This window comes from Bos grunniens, chromosome 9, assembly GCF_055505025.1.
Source record: "Bos grunniens cultivar Pamir isolate PY7600 chromosome 9, Bosgru_T2T1.0, whole genome shotgun sequence".
NCBI lineage: Eukaryota > Metazoa > Chordata > Mammalia > Artiodactyla > Bovidae > Bos > Bos grunniens.
The window spans coordinates 20162860-20180107 of NC_141173.1; the positions used below are offsets into that span (position 1 = coordinate 20162860).

General features: G+C 42.9%; 1 protein-coding gene across 1 annotated transcript in view; it reads left to right on the forward strand.

Moving 5' to 3' along the window:
- Positions 1-9828: 9828 nt before the first annotated feature.
- The window catches only part of SH3BGRL2 (SH3 domain binding glutamate rich protein like 2), a 72335-nt gene continuing 64915 nt past the window's right edge, over positions 9829-17248 (forward strand). The window contains exon 1 of the mRNA XM_086316920.1: positions 9829-10085. Coding sequence (XP_086173046.1) covers positions 10041-10085 — 45 coding nt within the window. The 5' untranslated portion in view covers positions 9829-10040. The remainder of the gene's footprint in view (positions 10086-17248) is intronic.

Consider the following 17248-nt stretch of genomic DNA (forward strand, 5'->3'; position numbering starts at 1 on the left):
TGTCTTCTTTGCTAGCAGAACCCCAGTAGTTTAGGTTGACTATAGGCCCACACTCCACCCCAGTCCCTGGAGAAAAAGACCTACACCCACCTTGCCTCTGGCATGCTCCTTCCTGATACACACTTTCCCAGTCTCCCTTGTAGTTCGCCATATGACCCAGTTCTGATCAAATAGGTTTAGACAGAAGTCCACTGGAGGGCTTCTGAGAAAGCTTTTCCTCTGTGATGTGCGTGCATGCTAAGTCACTTCAGTTGTGTCCGACTCCTTGTGACCCTATGGACTGTAGGCCACTAGGCTCCTCTGGACATGGGATTCTCCAGGCAAAAATACTGGAGTGGGTTGCATATCCTCCTCCAGGGGATCTTCCCAACCCAGGGGTTGAGCCCGCGACACTTAGGTCTCCTACTTTGGCAGGCAGGTTCTATACCCCTAGAGCCATCTGGGAAGCCCTCCTCTGTGATAAAAGAAAGCACTTTTTCTGCCTGCCTTCTTCCTCCTTAGGATAATAATCAACGACAATGTCATCCTTTTGGCTCAGGCAGCCACCCTGCAACGATGAGGCAACAAGCCCAAGGACAGGCCTCGCTACACTGAGGATGGTAGATTGAAAAGTGTAATGTGTCGTGCATTTTGAGGATACTGCTAGATGTTATGATAAACCTGGATTCACCTCCCTATCCTCTTCTTCTTATGTGATATTTCACATCAAATGTAAACTACTGCTGCTGGAAATTTGTTACATTTAGCCAAACCTACAGCTGCATGTATGTCAACTATAGTTATGGGAACAGAAGTGGATTTTGGACATAGGAAGCCTGTTTCTATTTTAGGCTGATAGTTTACTATTCAGTATCCCAGAATTCCGTCTCCAACAGAACTTCCTACCCTCAACCTTGACCTCACATACACAGTTGTTATTCCTAAGTGAGGAACAAAGGCAAAATGTAGCAAATTGTAGGAAACTACATACTGATGAGATTTTTACTACTGAAAATTTATTCTAATAAAGCCAGAACAATAATGATACATATTGCAAGTAAACATCAGTTCATACTACAGACATTCTTCCCAAGGACCCATAGTCTTTGTCCCTGCATTGTTCACACAGAGCCACATGCTTACCCATGCTCACAGTTGTGCTTCTATCTAGGACTTTGTTGTTTAGTCGCTAACTTGTATCCAACTCTTTCACAACCCTGTGAACTGTAGGCCTCTCCGCTCCTCTGTCCATGAGATTTGCCAGGCAAGAATACTGGAGTGGGTTGCCATTTCCTTCTTCAGTGGATTTTCATGACCCAGGGATCAAACCTGAGTACCTGCACTAGCAAGTGGATTCTTTACCACTGAGCCATCACTGAGGACTTTAGTTTGTGCTAAAACTGTTTCTTTCTGTCCCCAACACACATGCTTTGTTTTAGGACTCTTCATATTCCCAGCATCTAGTAGAGTGCCTGATGTCGACCAGGACTTTGATAAATACTAGTGGTATGGAAGTAAAATTGCATTATATCCTCTCTATTAAACAGTTATCAAAGTCACATGCATCTCAGGAATTACAAATATATTAATATTTTCCAGATCCTGAGAGATGATTTCTTTAATTATGAAACATTTAAAGAAATGCAAATTGCTGAGGAGAGGAAGTTTGATAAGTTGCTAACAGACAGCCAATGCTTAAGTGCTCAACAAACTAAACAGATTGGCTTTTAAAAAGCTACATGTTAACCATATGATCCAGCAATCTTATTCCTGGGCATATATCTGGAGAAAACTATAATTCAAAAAGATACAGGCACCCCAATGTTCATTGCAACACTATTTACAATAACCAAGACATGAAATGTCCACCAGCAGAGAAATGAATAAAGAAGAATAGTACATACATACGATGGATTGCTTGGCCATATAAAAGAACAAAATAATGCCATTTGCAGCAACACAGATAGACCTAGAGATTATCAAACTGTAAGTAAAGCAAGTCAGACAGAGAAAGATAAATATATCACTCACATGTGGAATCTAATTTTTTTTAAATGATGCAAATGAAATTATTTACAAAACAGAAACAGACTCACAGATATCAAAAACAAACTTACCAAAGGGGAATAAAGTGGGGGGGGGGGATAAATCAGGAGCTTGAGATTGACATATACACACTATTATATATAAAATAGATAATAAGGACCTACTGTATATGACAAGGGCCTCTACTCAATATTCTTTAATAACCTATATGGAAAAGAAATCTTGAAAAAAATGAATATATGTATATGTATAACTGAATCACTTTGCTGTATACCTGAAACTAACACAACATTGTAAATCAATTACACCCCAATAAAATTTTTTTTAATAAAAAAATGAAAAGCTACATGCTCTGGGAAGTGTAAATTTGGTTCAAGTAAAATCAGGCATTTCTACCACATTGTTCTCAGGGCAAGAAGAATTTAATGGATTTTTCAAATAAGTTTGGCTTATAACCAGAAAGCAATTAACACTACAAAGACTACAGCTTCATTACATTATTAAGTGCTTCATTTTGTCATAAAGTTAGTGATACCTGGACCAGATCACAGCTCCCCAGTACAGTGAGTGCATTCACAGGGAAGTCTAGTTCCCTGACCTCGTTGTTAAATGGAATTCCACTTAATGCAAAAAAATGCCTTCCCTCTCAAAGATGCTATTTAAATCCAACGGCTCTCATTGCAGTGGAGACCAAGGTAGAGTGATGCCTGCAACTTAAATTGCTTCTAAATAAACTAACTTGAGAAGGATGCAAAGAACTGAGGAAAAGAAATGGTAACCTAATAAAGTACTCTATATTTTTTGTTGCTCTTTAATTTTACTTTCAGGAAAGAGTTGCAAAATTTAAAGGTAAAGACCTCATCATTCTTTTTAAAATCATTATGGCTCAAGGTATTTAAAAGTACTATAAACAAATGTTAATCATTTCCATTCAGTAGACCCTTCAGAATCCTAGGGAAAGTAATAATAAAAAATAACAATTGCTACAATACCACTTTATATTTGTTTAAGCTGACTTTTTCATTTTCTCTAATTATAGCTATATATAAACATTTTCTTATACTTGCTCCGTTGCAATTACTCTAAATGGCCTTTATGCCTAGCATAATGAGAAACTATAATGAACTGAAAACTCATTAGCAATGTATTCATAAGGAATCAAAATAATTTCAGAATTCAACAACAACCTACATGTAAATTTTTGTTTATTACCATATGGTATTCATTTATAAAGTATCGAGCTAATAACCAAAACATTAGTGTATTGGGAGTTCCTCTAATAGTGCTGCCTAGAATTACTCAAGCAATATCAACTTTAACCTTTATTTTGTTATGGTGATATTGTCTCCTGATCTGGAATGTAATCTTGAGGGGTGGGGTGGGGTTGGGGTGTGTGTATATCTATCTATCTATCTATATGAAAGTGAAAGTGTTAATCACACAGTGGTGTCCGACTCTTTGTGACTCCACGGACTATAGCCTGCCAGACTCCTCTATCCATGGAATTCTCCAGGCAAGAATACTGGAGTGAGTAGCCATTCCCTTCTCCAGGGGATCTTCCCAGCCCAGGAATCTAACCCAAGTCTCCTGCATTGCTGGCAGATTTTTTCCCATCTGAGCCACCAAGGAAGCCATATCATTTAAAAAAGTTGATTAGGAGAGTCTTATAAGATTATAAAACAAAACAACACAATGAAAAGATTCTTTTCATCAAGTACCTAGCATACTCTCGTTCACTTTTCATCTTCCTGTGGTTACCAGCAGACCTAAAACTTCCTTGGTATAGTTCCAACAGTGCTCCAAGATGCTGGCTTGTGCCATTCACCTCTCTTCTCCTAACTTTTTTCAGATTCTAGTGGGAATAAGGTATTGGGGAAATGAAAGTGCTTTCTCCTGTTAGAGAGGCTGGGGAACCCTATTGATTTGGTTGAATATTAACTGATTCAAGAATAATTCCTGGTGTGGAGGAAAGGGAATACTCTAATACTGTTGGTGGGAAAGTGAATTAGAATAGCCACCATGAAGAACAGTATGGAGGTTCCTTAAAAAACTAAAACTAGAATTACTATATGACCTAGCACTACAGCTCCTGGGCATATACCTGGAGAAAACTATGATTCAAAAAGATATATGCACCGTAATTTTTATAGCAGCACTACTTATAACAGCCAGGACATGGAAGCAAACTAAATGTCCATTGACAGATGAGTGGATAAAGAAGATACGTTGCACACATGCACACACACACATATATAAATATATATATGGGATGGAATATTAGTCATAAAAAAGAATGAAATAATGCCATTTGCAGCAACATGGATGGATCCAGAGATTATCACACTAAGTGAAGTAAGCCAGAAGAGACAGACAAATATCATATGATATCATTTATATGTGGAATCTAAAAAAAAAAAACCAAAACATACAAACTTATTCACAAAACAGAAAGAAACTCATAGACATAGTAAACAAACTTATGGTTACCAAAGGGGAAAGAGGTGGGGGAGGGATAAATTAGGAGGTTGGGATCAACATATACCCACTATTACATATATATATAAAACAGATAAACCTACAAGGACCTACTGTATAGCACAGGGAACTATACTCAATATCTTGTAATAGCCTCTATCAGAAGAGAATCTGAAAAAGAATATATGTACATATGTGTATATATATACAGGTATAAAAGTTATATATATATATATAAAAATAACAGAATCACTGTGCTGTACACCTGAAACTAGCACATTGTAAATCAACTGTACTTTAATTAAAAAAAAAAAAAAGAATATGTCCTAAATGTTGGTTTCAAGCCTAATTCCTTGCTTTGTGATTTACCTCCAGTTCCTAAACATGAGGGCTGAAACTTTCATCCAATTCAGGGATTGCTCAGTATGACTCTGTTAATTAAGATTTTATTTTATTAAGAATAGGCAGAATGGGCCTGATGAAGCCACATAAAAGCACCGGATGAATTCTCTCACGAAATCCAAGCTGCCTGATTTGACTTTATGCCTGCTTCATTTCTCTAATATTCCTTTTATCTTAAGCATGGCCTCTAAACTTCATTAACATCAAAAAGATTTTGTTAAGCACTTTAATGGAACATGGCACTGTACAAAGAGTCTTATAAGAACCAGATTCTTGTTATTTAGCAAGTTCAAATCACAGACTTAAGACAGAAATATTTATAGGACTCACACGCTTTATGCAAATACAGGCCATTCCTTGATTTACTTTGCATGATTCATAACAGCTAATACTTCCTGAGTCCTAACTATGTCCCAGGCATTGTGTGAAAAGCACTTTCCTTAATCTTCTCCATGAAGTCCCCTAAAAACAATGAAGAAGGGGAGACACTGGCAAGTTACATAAACCTTCCTCAGTTAGTTATTAGTCACTCGGTCATGTCTGACTCTTTGCAACCCTATGGACTGTAGCCCCCAGGCTTCCCTGTCCATGGAATTCTCCAGGCAAGGATCCAACCCAGGTCTCCTGCATTAGGAAGGTCCTTAGGAAGGTCATTTAGCTGTGACACCAATCCAGGTAGGACTCAGAGGCCAGGCCGGTTCTTTAACCACTCTGACCTGCTCCTGCCCTTTGGCTTATAACCTCCTCTTCACAAATCTATTGCCTACTAACAGCCAAATACGCTCACTCAGCATTCACGGCAGCTGCTGCCTGCAGCGGGGGCACAGATTGTGGTAGGCGTGGTGTGGTGACCGACATTCCTTGAAAAGTGAAATTCTTGGGTAGCCAGATAGTATTGGATTAAGTGCTGTTAAAAATAGGGCAATCCTCGACTTCCCTGGCGATCCAGTGGTTAAAATTCTGTGCTTCTAATGCAGAGGACGTGGATTTGATCCTTGGTCAGGGAACTAAGATCCCACATGCCTGCCACATGGTGTGCCAAAAAAAAAAAAAAAGAAAAGAACAGGGCAGCCCTGACAACACAGAATTATCAATCAGACGCAATTCTACTCTAAAAATAAAATCTGGACAGTTGGGACTCCAGACTGTTTCAAAGAGCTCTTCATTTAATCTGTAAGGAAACCTTAATGAAGAGTGTTTCTGCTCCCTGGCTCCCCTGCAAGCTTCTGTCCTCACTCATCCCCTATTACTCTTCATCCTCCAATTAGGATAGACTAGATCGCTGCCTCTACTGCCTCATTAACCATCAGGGCTCCGGGCTCTGCCATTTGATTTCTGCTTCCACCCTTCTGCTGGAAGTGCTCTCCCAAAGGTCAGCAATGATAACAGACCACCATTATAATAATACCCAGTGGTTCCCGTGGATTTACTGGGCTCCAAACCCCACGGTTGGACCTTTCTTTACACTGGAAAAACCAGGAGAACCTTAGGGTTATACTGGATTTGCAGATGGTTTTGGCTTGGTTGGCTCGATTTTTAAAAATCAAGTCAGTATTAAAATATCAGAATATCTTAGACAAAAGTCTGTATTTTGAGTGGTGCTGCCCAGTTTGCTATGGTCCTCACGGTGAATATACATACATGTGGATCTATCCAACCCCTCTCATTTATGTCACCTGCCTGACTCCCTATACGAGTAGTATTTACTCTCAGTGCTTTGCATGGATATTCTGGTCGGGACTGTGTAGCTGCCAGGAAAAGAGATATTATACACCTTAAACTTACAGAATGTTATATGTCAATCATGTCAATAAAACTAAGGAAAAACCCACATTCACCAGATGGTCTATCATGACATGATAGACCTAGTCTATCATGTCCTAGACAATGCATGAGCACCTTCTGTGATGTCCAGTGGCCTACTCCATTTTCTGAGCTGTCTTTAAGTTTCAGCCACCTGCTCTATTTGCAGACCTGCCTTGTCAGATCAGCAGTGTATCCTCTCTGTGCTATGATACCCTGGGGCTGATCTTGGACACTTAAATTATATCCCAGATTGCTTTTTACTCTCTCTGTCACTCTCTGGGCCTCAGCTCCATCCTGGCTACTGTGGGTTGCTGGACTGCTGACACTTTGTCCTGCATACAAGCTCTGGAGACAATCTTCTTCACCGAGGGTATTTAAAAACAGAGCGAGCCGGGACCAGAATAATCTTCTCAAAGTATAGTTCTGATCGTATCCTTCTCTGCCTCAGAATGATTGCAAATTAAGTATAAACTTCTCAGTTAAGGCAGCTAGGATTGTAAAAAAAACAGAACCCTACTTGGGGTGACTGAGGTCAGATTTATGACATGGATACAGGAATATTACACAGGCCTCCAGAGCAAAGATCAGGAACAGGCTGAACCATAGAGAGACTGGCAAACTTTCTCTGTAAAGGACTACAGAGTAAACGTACTAGACTTTGCAAGTTATCTGGTTCCTGGCACTCTGCCAGAGACAATAGGAAAGTAATGTGCTCTAATAAAACTTAATTTACAAAATAGACACCCAGCTGGATTTGACACACAGGCCAGAATTTTAGGGTCCCTGGGCTTAAGCATTATCAGAGCTCACTGAAACATCTCTGTCATCCTCCACACACCTGCTTTGTTGTTCTCTTCCTGCCAACTACCATCCTTAGCATCTCTGGTGCTCATGTTGGAAAATGGCTTCTGAAACCACTGACCTTTCAGGTCACAAGCTAAAGTTCAAGTGTTCTCATTCTCTTTCTTAGTCCTCATTTTAAATTCTTCAGGCAGAGATGTGGCTAGGCCTTTCTTGAGTCAGATACTTACCCTGAGACTAATCAGCTGTGGCCAGGAGTTTGGGTCTTGCTTTATGAACCAGGAGGGTGTTGGCACCCCCACCCCCAAAATCTCTAAGATCAAAGCAGAAGAACAGATTCCAGAAAAGGGCAAGGAGTTGGGCAGACAAGTCACTGAGAGTCCCTGTCTGCATTCATTCAAAGCTGTATTTTCAGCATTGTCCCTTATTAGAACCCTGATATTTTTTCTTGAAATAAAACGAACCCCTTGCTGTTCCTATGAACCCTGCATATTCCATCCTGGATATGTGAACTCAGTCGCCTCCTACTCTTTGTGACCCCATAGACTGCAGTTGGCCAGGCTCCCCAGTCCATTGGATTTTCCAAGCAAGAATACTAGAGGGAGTTGCCATTTCCTTCTCCAATATTCCATCCTGTATCCCTTCCATTTGCTAGCAGAAATTCTACTCATCTTTAAAGTCTCTTCTAGAAGGCCATCTTTGCCCTCTCTTTCCTCTTTATATCCACACAACTCTATTGGTACAGTGTGTCTTGTCTCATTGCTATTTCTGTATCAGACTTTTTTGTTTTGCAGTCAATAGATGCTCTGCTGACTGAGGAAAGGACTTACTCAGCATTTCATGCACTCTGGTACCTGTCAGAGCACAGGCTTGGAGTTCTCATTTGTTGAGTTTAACTATATCCTCAAAGCTGAATAATTCCAAATGGAAGAAATTTAGATTTTATAAAATTGCATCACTACAGGAAATATGGTATCGACGTTTAAGAAAATATTTTTCAAGATATAAACATTAATTTCTACATTTAGGGTAGCCAAATTAAAGTACATGTGGAGAGAGAGATTATTTACAGCCAGCAAAATATATATTTAAAAATGGCTAATAATAAGAAATAAAGTCCCATTAGGATTGTCTTTTCTGTTACCGTAATAAATTAAAAAATGGAATACTACAGACATGACGTCTGATAAATAATAGGGAGGGTTATACACGTGAAGTAATCAAAATCTCTCTAAAAAACAAATGCTCCAAAACCAAAATGCTCCAATGATTATGCAAGATTTTTACCAAAGAGCCAGAGACCTCATCATCTAAACTCTTTCTTCCTAGAACTATTAATTAACATTGCTCCCAGAACTCTGCTAAAACTCCCCTGCTGAAAGGAAGAAAGTAAATACAGTACTGCAGAGAAAACTGGTTCATTCTACAGGAACTGTAAGAGGCTTGCGCTTTTGCGAAACAGAAAACACTTGCTGAAGAACTATTCCTAAACTGTTAGAAACTACCTAAAAGCTTTTTTATTGTAACAGCATCCTCCTGGGAGACTGCGCCGGAATGTGCAGCAGATCTGAAAACAGCACAGATTTGGCTCAAATCTGCAAATATTAGATGCACAGAGCCGAAGCCATTGTGTAGGGAATCGGGGTGGAGCGGGCGGGGTCCTGATTCTCGATGTTGATTAGTAGAATTCTAATTTCGTTTAGGAATTTTTTTTTTTTCCTACAACAATTATTACAGTTTCTCTATAAAAATAAAATATCGGTTGTGCTCTCACCTGGGTTTCTAATTTTCAGCGTCTACCGAAAAAAACAAAAAAAAACACCTCGTATTTATTCCCCAAGAATCACCCTTCTGCAATCTGCTGAGCCGCTGGGAAAACAGGAGCGCACAGCCCCACCGCGCCCCCCGACCCCGTTCCCACCGCGGCCACCTCCCAGCCGCCCAGCCCACCCCTCGAGTCAACCGGAGACGGTGGGTCTCCGAGGCATCACTGTTGTCTGTTGACGTTTCTGGGTGTGGGGAATGCTTCAAAACAGTAAACCACTACACACAGAATCCCAGCTCGGACACCGAACCAAGCTATCCTCGCCTAGCTTTCTTTTCTCCCCGGCCTCGTCTCGCCAGGATCCTCGCCACCCCGGCATAGCGTCTCCCCGCGGCCTCGGGTGGCCCTCGCGGCACCTGCGCGCGCCCAGGACGCAGTCTCAGGGACGAGGCGGCGGGAAGGAGCCCGGCGGCGGCCACTCCGGGAGCGGCCCGGACTACAACTCCCATCACTCCCCGCAGCCGGCTCCCTCCCCGGCCCGGCCCCGCCTCCCTACCTCGGCCGGCGGTCGGGCAGCGCCGAGCTTTTATCTGCAGACCGGGCGGCCGGGCGGACTCCGGGTCCCTGCCGACTGCCCCCCAGACGCGAGCGCTGTGCCGGGCAGCAGCGGCGGCGGCGGCGACTCCCAGCCGAGTTGTGCCTCCGCGTCCCCGCCAGCCCGGAGCCCGCGGGGGGCGCAGAAGGTCCGTCCCGACCCGGCGAGAGGATGGTCATCCGCGTGTTCCTCGCCTCCTCCTCGGGCTTCGTGGCGGTAAGCAAGCAGGGGACCGGCCGCGGGCCGGGGTCGGGTCCCGCGGGGAAAGGGGGCGCGAGTCCCGCGGGGCGCGGGCGGCGCTCGCCCCTGTGCGTCTCGGCGCGGCGGGCGGCGGGAGCCAGCGCCCGGCAGGTGATCCATCTCCCTCGGACGACAATGAACGGGGCGGGGAGCCAGGGTGTGTGTGTGTTGAGGGGGGGACCCCGCACTCACCCTACATGTCCACCCTGCACGGTCCGAGAGGGAGACCGGAAAATTGATTCGGCGGGAAGCCCCCGGCTCTAGTTGCGAGGCTCGGGGATTTGGAGAGGGGTGGTCAGAGAGCTTCGGTCGGGGGGCGGGGGGTCCCACTTTCCTTGATGAGCTTGACCGATTTGGGACATTCAGCCTGGTTCCATTTGGTACGGGAACTTGTTAAGCTGCTTGGTTTGCTCACCTAGCTCCTGAATGGAACAAGTTTAAGTGGAACTTGTTCTCCACCCTCTGTGCCCCGCCGCCAAGCACGTTACTTCAGTTTTATACCTGCGCAGAGAGATTCGTAAACCAGGTTTGTCCTGTTGTGCCAGGGTTTTTTGTTTTTTTCTTTTTTGCCTAAGGTGCTATAAATATGTTTACATCTATATGTAAATATGGTGTGTTTGGTTCATCTTCCTCTATGTGCTCAATTTCATCTTGGGGGTATGTAAATTGTGGTCTCTTTAATTATTTTAAGCTATTTTGTTTGGTCCGATGTTCTCGAATTTATTTTTTTTTTAGGGAGAAGTTACATAGCTAGATGTCAGACTTTAAGGAAAAATTCAGTAATAATAGCTCACTGAGTAAGACATGTAGCAGTATGTTTTACATGATTATTAAGATTTGGTTACCTTTAGCTGATTTAAACTGTAGATTTCAGGGGCTCTCTAGTGAGATATAGAGTTAAATACATCAAAAACTATGGTATTGATAGTTTCAAATTTAGTCCGGCCAGTTGGTTGCCTGCCCGGAGACTCAACTAGGTTTTCCCCAAATTGGTTTCAGAAGGCAGGTTCGATGGAGAATCGAAGAAAATGTCGTTTGCAACATAACTCTGAAGTTTTTTATTTTAAAAAGAATTAACTTGTGGTAGAAAAAAGTCCCCCTTTTGTATTAGTAACAGGAGGTGGGAAACTCCAGTTTATCTTTATATGCAGGGATGTTCCTGGTCCCCAGACTCCTGATAGCTTTAGTGTTGCTTGCTCTCTGGGGCTGCTTAGTCATACCTGCCTTTTATAGATCCCTCCACCGCTCCACCGAAGCTACACTTCATGTGTTTGGGAACCCATAGAGCTTGTGGATAGATTTTTTTCACAGTCACTCCTTCATAAGTTCTACAAAGCTTTTGGTTTCACTGTCAACTTCCATAATTATTGCGATAGTATTTCATTGACTGGGAAGGGATGCTTTATAGTATTGATATTAAGGAACCTATGTTATCTATGTTGGACAAGTCAGAGTCAAAATTCTGAGGTCATCAGGTGGCTTATCCTTCAGTAGGTAGTATATCAAGAGAGTTCTGGAACCCTGCATCTCTGTTTACCTATTTCCATTAACAAATATTATTGCCTGTCTGCTATGTGCCTTTTTAATTTTTAAATTTAATGATGGGTGTTTTGCACATGAAGCTAGACCTGAAAGAACCCAGGCAGGCTCTGATGAGCGGAATGAGCTTGGTTGAAGTACCTCATCTCTGCCTAAGTTTCTCATTGATAGAATGAAGAGTTGTGATGAAAAAAGTCAGCATTCCACTCTAGCTTTAAAGTACTTTGGCTTAATTAGTTGGATACATGCAGATAAATCCTCGTAACAGCTTCTTTCACATTGACAATATACATGCTAGTATCAAAGTGAATTTTTTTTCCCTTTGGTGTTTTACTGGGATTCCCTCCCTGCCCCACCCAGTTTGTGTTCTAACAAGATAAGGTTTGAGCTGGAAGACATACTCTGTTATCATGTACCATATGTACAGCCCATGAACACTAATTATCTATTTTAATGTACCTGATCTTTTTGGGTCTCAGACAATCCTCAGTCACTGAATCTCTCCACTTGTAATATCTCCTGTATCCCTGCACAGTTTTTCTGTAATTAATATATCATTGATACTTTTGGTAATGATAAGTTTCTGCTTGTATGCAAGAATAGTGATTTCTAAGAGATAATGAAGTTGTTTAGGTCAGCTACTGAGCAGTAGAGGCTCCCTCTAGCTTATGGCATTATGTTGTATTGAACTGTGAGGGCATAGCCGGGTTTTCCCTCCAGCAGTGTTGTACTGACCATTGGCTGTTTTATCCAGTGGCCAACCATGACCAGCAAGTGCAAGGGAGAAAGAATATTCCTAAGTGAGTTTGGTTTTAGCTGAAGTTGGTTAAACCACACGGAAGTAATGTGACTGGAAGTAGACTTGGCTAAGTAAGTCCCAGAAATTTCAAAAAAGATGCTCTGCCCCAATCCACAATAGATTTAAATAAACTGTTTAGGGAAAACCCTCATATCTTGTTCTGATTTCCCTGAACTCTCCAGCTTCAACACCTAACAGTGGTAATTGTAATAATTAACACCAAAAGGTGATTGCCCTTTTCTCTTCCTCAGCTCTATGTAAAATCTGCTTTTATAAGAAATAAAAGCAATGCCACATTATTATGCTGTGGCTACCTGAAAATAAGATTTCTTATCCAGCTGTCATTCATCTCATAGCGAAGGGCATTTTATTTCAGTCCTAAGAAAATACTGTAGTCAGAGAAGTGCTGTTTTAAGACGTCTTGATTTATTTTGGTTGTATACCCAGCAGGGGTGATCTTGGTAACTTTATCCAGGAAATGTATTATTAACATGACTTTTTAAAAAACTATTTTGTTTTGGAGTATAGACAGTTAACAGTGCTGTGATAGTTTCAGGTGGATGGCAAAGGGACTCAGCCATACATATACATGTGTCTTCATTTGAAAAACATTGAAATCAGCCCGTTATTTCATAGTCATTATTTTATTCATTCAGCAAGCATTTTATTCATTCATCTAAGTGTCTGCTGCTTGCCCAGCTCTGTAAGGACAAGAACTGCCTGGGAAAGGCAATTCTTGTGGGAATTGGAGGAGAGCAGAGGGTGTGGTTTCTGTGTCCTCAAAGAATTCAGGTGGGGATCACGCCGGGAGATAAGATAGGAAAGGTGAAACCACCAGTAATAAAGTACAACCCAAGGACACTTGCCTCTTTCGGGAACATTCTTAACAGAGATAGAAATAATATAGGCGGCAGAGGGATGCGTTGCAGGATGTCAGATAAAGAGGAGATGTGCCAGAAGTCATAAAATATGCATGTGGGAGCCTCAGGCAGATGGCGGAGAGAGGGACTGACTTGGATTTGGAAACGAGGGGAGAGTGCCCAAGCCCACCTTGTTCAGGCTGGAAGGGGGGCGCCTTAGATGGGAGGGGGCAGGCTGCAGGGTTCCCTGTGGACCTCTCTTGAGGACACGGCAGACTCTGAGTCCGTGAAGTGTTGGCTGCTCAATCGTGTCTGACTCTGTGACAGCAAGGACTGTGGCCCACCAGCCTCCTCTGTCCATGGGATTCTCCAGGCAAGAATACTGGAGTGGGTAGCCATTCCTTTCTCCAGGGGGTCTTCCTACCCTAGGATTGAACCTGGGTGCATTGCAGGCAGATTCTTTATGCCTAAGCCACCAGGGAAGCCCATGATGACAACGTCCAGAGTGCTTAGCGTCTCAGAAATGTCTTCAAAATCTGCAGCTGATGTGCTGTCTGGACCTTTGTCCCCAGGGAGGAAGGTGTGGTCTGATGGGGAGGGACGACTGGGATGTGATTTCAGAAGATTCTTTACCTTCCTGCCTGTTTTGACTGAAATTTCTCCAAAAGGAAGGAAAGCTTTTCACTCTTTGTTAAAGTCCTTGGGCTCCAGTGTTGGGGCTGGCAGAATACCGAGAGAGATTTTTCTCGTGAAGTCCAACCGCCTCATGTCACAGAGAAGGAAATATGGCTGAGAGAATAAGTGACCTGTTCTGAGGTCATTTATGTCAGTCAGTGCTGAGCTGAGGATTAAATGGAGTCCCGGTCACCTGACTCCTGAATGTGTTCATTCCTGTGTTCATTTGGCCCCACATGTTTTCGTGCCTTGATGGACTCATTCATACATTAATTAATCACCGCAAACCAACTGAGTACCAGGCTCTGTCTGACAAAGGTCTGTATAGTTTTTCCAGTAGTCATGTATGGATGTGAGAGTTGTACCATGAAGAAGGCTGAGTGCTAAAGAATTGATGCTTTCCAACTGTGGTGTTGGAAAAGACTCTTGAGAGTCCCTTGGACTGCAAGGAGATCAAATCAGTCAGTTTTAAAGGAAATCAACCCTGAATAGTCATTGGAAGGACTGATGCTGAAGCTCCAATACTTTGGCCACCTGATGCAAAGAGCCAACTCATTGGAAAAGACCCTGATGCTGGGAAAGATTGAAGGCAGGAGGAGGAGGGGACGACAGAGGATGAGATGGTTGGATGGCATGACCAACTCGATGGACATGAGTTTGAGCAAACTCTGGGAGATGGTGAAGGACAGGAAAGCCTGGCGTGCTGCAGTCCATGGGGTCGCAGAGTCAGACATGACTGAGCGACTGAACAACAACCAGACTCTGTGAGGTGCTATTATGTACTGGGTATATACCATGGTCAGGAGAACAGACACAGACTGCCTTCATGGCATAAATCAGTGCTGAAGCCCCACAGCTCAGACTTGGACTGTAAACCATTTCACCAAAGAGAATACAGAGCTGATGCTGGCCTGGGTGACGTTTCCATGGGACAAGGTGAAATGAGCCAGACAGCAGTAGTATATCGCTGGATGTTGGAGGGGACAGTCACTGGGAGGAAAAGATACAGAGAAATGGGAAGCAGAGTTGGAAGACGTGGTCCTTTGCCCACAGCTGCAACGCTGTTTTCAAGTGAGGTTGGGAGTGGAGAGGAAACGGAACTGTGCTCAGAGTTGTCTTGCTCTTTTGAGCTTAGAAAGGCGTTTTATTTTGCCTGATTTATAACTATTTGAAACATGCAGAGATCTGTTCCGTCTCCACAGAATTTATCGTGAAGCTTTATTTGTGTAAGGCAACCTTCTAAAGGAATTCCAATGTAAGTCAGGGTGTGACCATGTAAAACAGACTGAGCATTAATTCTTAAGTGACTCTAATCCCAGAAAAAGCTGGTGAGGGTAAGCCTGGACTTGCTAGGATCTTTAATTCAATCCTGAGCCACATGGCAGGGTTGATTGCCATCTTACAAGTGGAGAGGCTGAAGGTAACTGACCTGATTGAGATCATTTGCAGTTGATGGTGAGACCTTGAGTCAGAGTCTGGCTGGCAGGTGGCTCTAAAGCTTCTGGAGCCGAGTTTCTGCACTGTGGGCACTGTCATGTCCTTGATGGAATGGAAGTGCCAGGGATGCTCGACATCCTGCAGTGTCCTGGACAGTCGCCCAAAAGAGCTGCTCCATGCAAAATGCCAGTGGTACCCGACAAGAAATACTGCTAAGGCTTTTGGTGGCAGGAAGTGTGGAATGACTTTAGGGAATTGGTGGGAGCATATAAGAATATCAGAAGATAAAAGAATAAGGCTTCCCTCATAGCTCAGATGGTAAAGAATCTACCTGCAGTGCAGGAAACCTGGGTTTGATCCCTGAGTGAGGAAGATCCCCTGGAGAAGGAAATGGTAACCCACTCCAGTATCCTTGCCTGGAAAATCCCATGGACAGAGGAGCCTGGTGGGCTGCAGTCCGTGGGGTTGCAAAGAGTTGGGCGTGACTGAGCGACTAACAGACTAACACGGGGACAAAGTTGAAAGAGAATGTCAGGCTGGGAAGACTTGTGTGTTGTTTTTCTATGGCTGCCATTACCAAAGTACCAAAACTGTGGGGCTTAGGCAACAGACATTTGTCTCAAAGTGCTGGAACCTGAAAGTCAAGATCAGGGTGTTGGTCTGATTGCTTCCTTCCAAGGGCTGTGAAGGAGACTGCACCATGGTTCTCGCCTACCTTCTGACGGTTTGCTGGAAGTCTTTGGTGTTCTTTGGTGTGTAGATTATCCCTTATATCTGTCTTCATGTCCGCATGGCATTCCCCTTGTGTGTATGTCTTTGTCTACCTTTCCTCTTTTTATATTGAACTTCAGCCTACCCTTTTACCTAATTTTGACTTGATCATTTGCAGAGGTCCTATTTCCAAATAAGGTCACATCACAGGTACTATGGGCTAGGACTTCAGCATCTTTTGGTGGGGGGGGACACAATCCAGTTCCCATAACAGCATGCAAGTTGAGGGTTGAACTAGAAGTACTAATTGATGGCACTTCCAGCCTTTAATTGGAAAGACTACGGACAAATTTCCTGAATCCTAAAGTCAGCATCAGGGTATGAAATTTTAGTCATTGTTTACACTAAGGTCCATCACTAGCGAGGGAGATTCTTCATCATCCCAAGTGAAGACCTGACCTCAGTTTTTCTAGTTCATTCTAATTTTTCCCAAATTTGACATCTTTTTTCCGTTCTGTGATATTTTAAATTTATAAATATAATGCAGGGCATGGACCCCTTTACGAAATTAGGGACTTTTAAAAATCTGTTTGCATTAGGACACTTTAAATAAATATTCCATTTCTATTTGAGGAAACTAAATTTTGACAGCTGTTTATAAAAGTATGAGGTGGTTTCCACATCAAAGGAATGTAAGTCTAGTTGTCTTGCTTTTTTCTGTGTTTTTCAATTTTTTGATCAAAACCAGAGAATAATGAAGAAGGCAGTGACAACCCACTGCAGTACTCTTGCCTGGAAAATCCCATGGATGGAGGAGCCTGGTAGGCTGCAGTCCATGGGGTCACGAAGAGTTGGACACGACTGAGCGACTTCACTTTCACTTTTCACTTTCATTCTTCAGAGAAGGAAATGGCAACCCACTCCAATGTTCTTGCCTGGAGAATCCCAGGGACGGAGGAGCCTGGTGGGCTGCCGTCTATGGGGTCGCAGAGTCAGACATGTCTGAAGAGACTTAGCAGCAGCAGCAGAGAATAACTGTTGTGAAACTAACCCCAACAGTTCTGCAGGAAGCAGTGAGATACTACCACTAAAGAACATTTCTTCCTCAGATTTTTTTT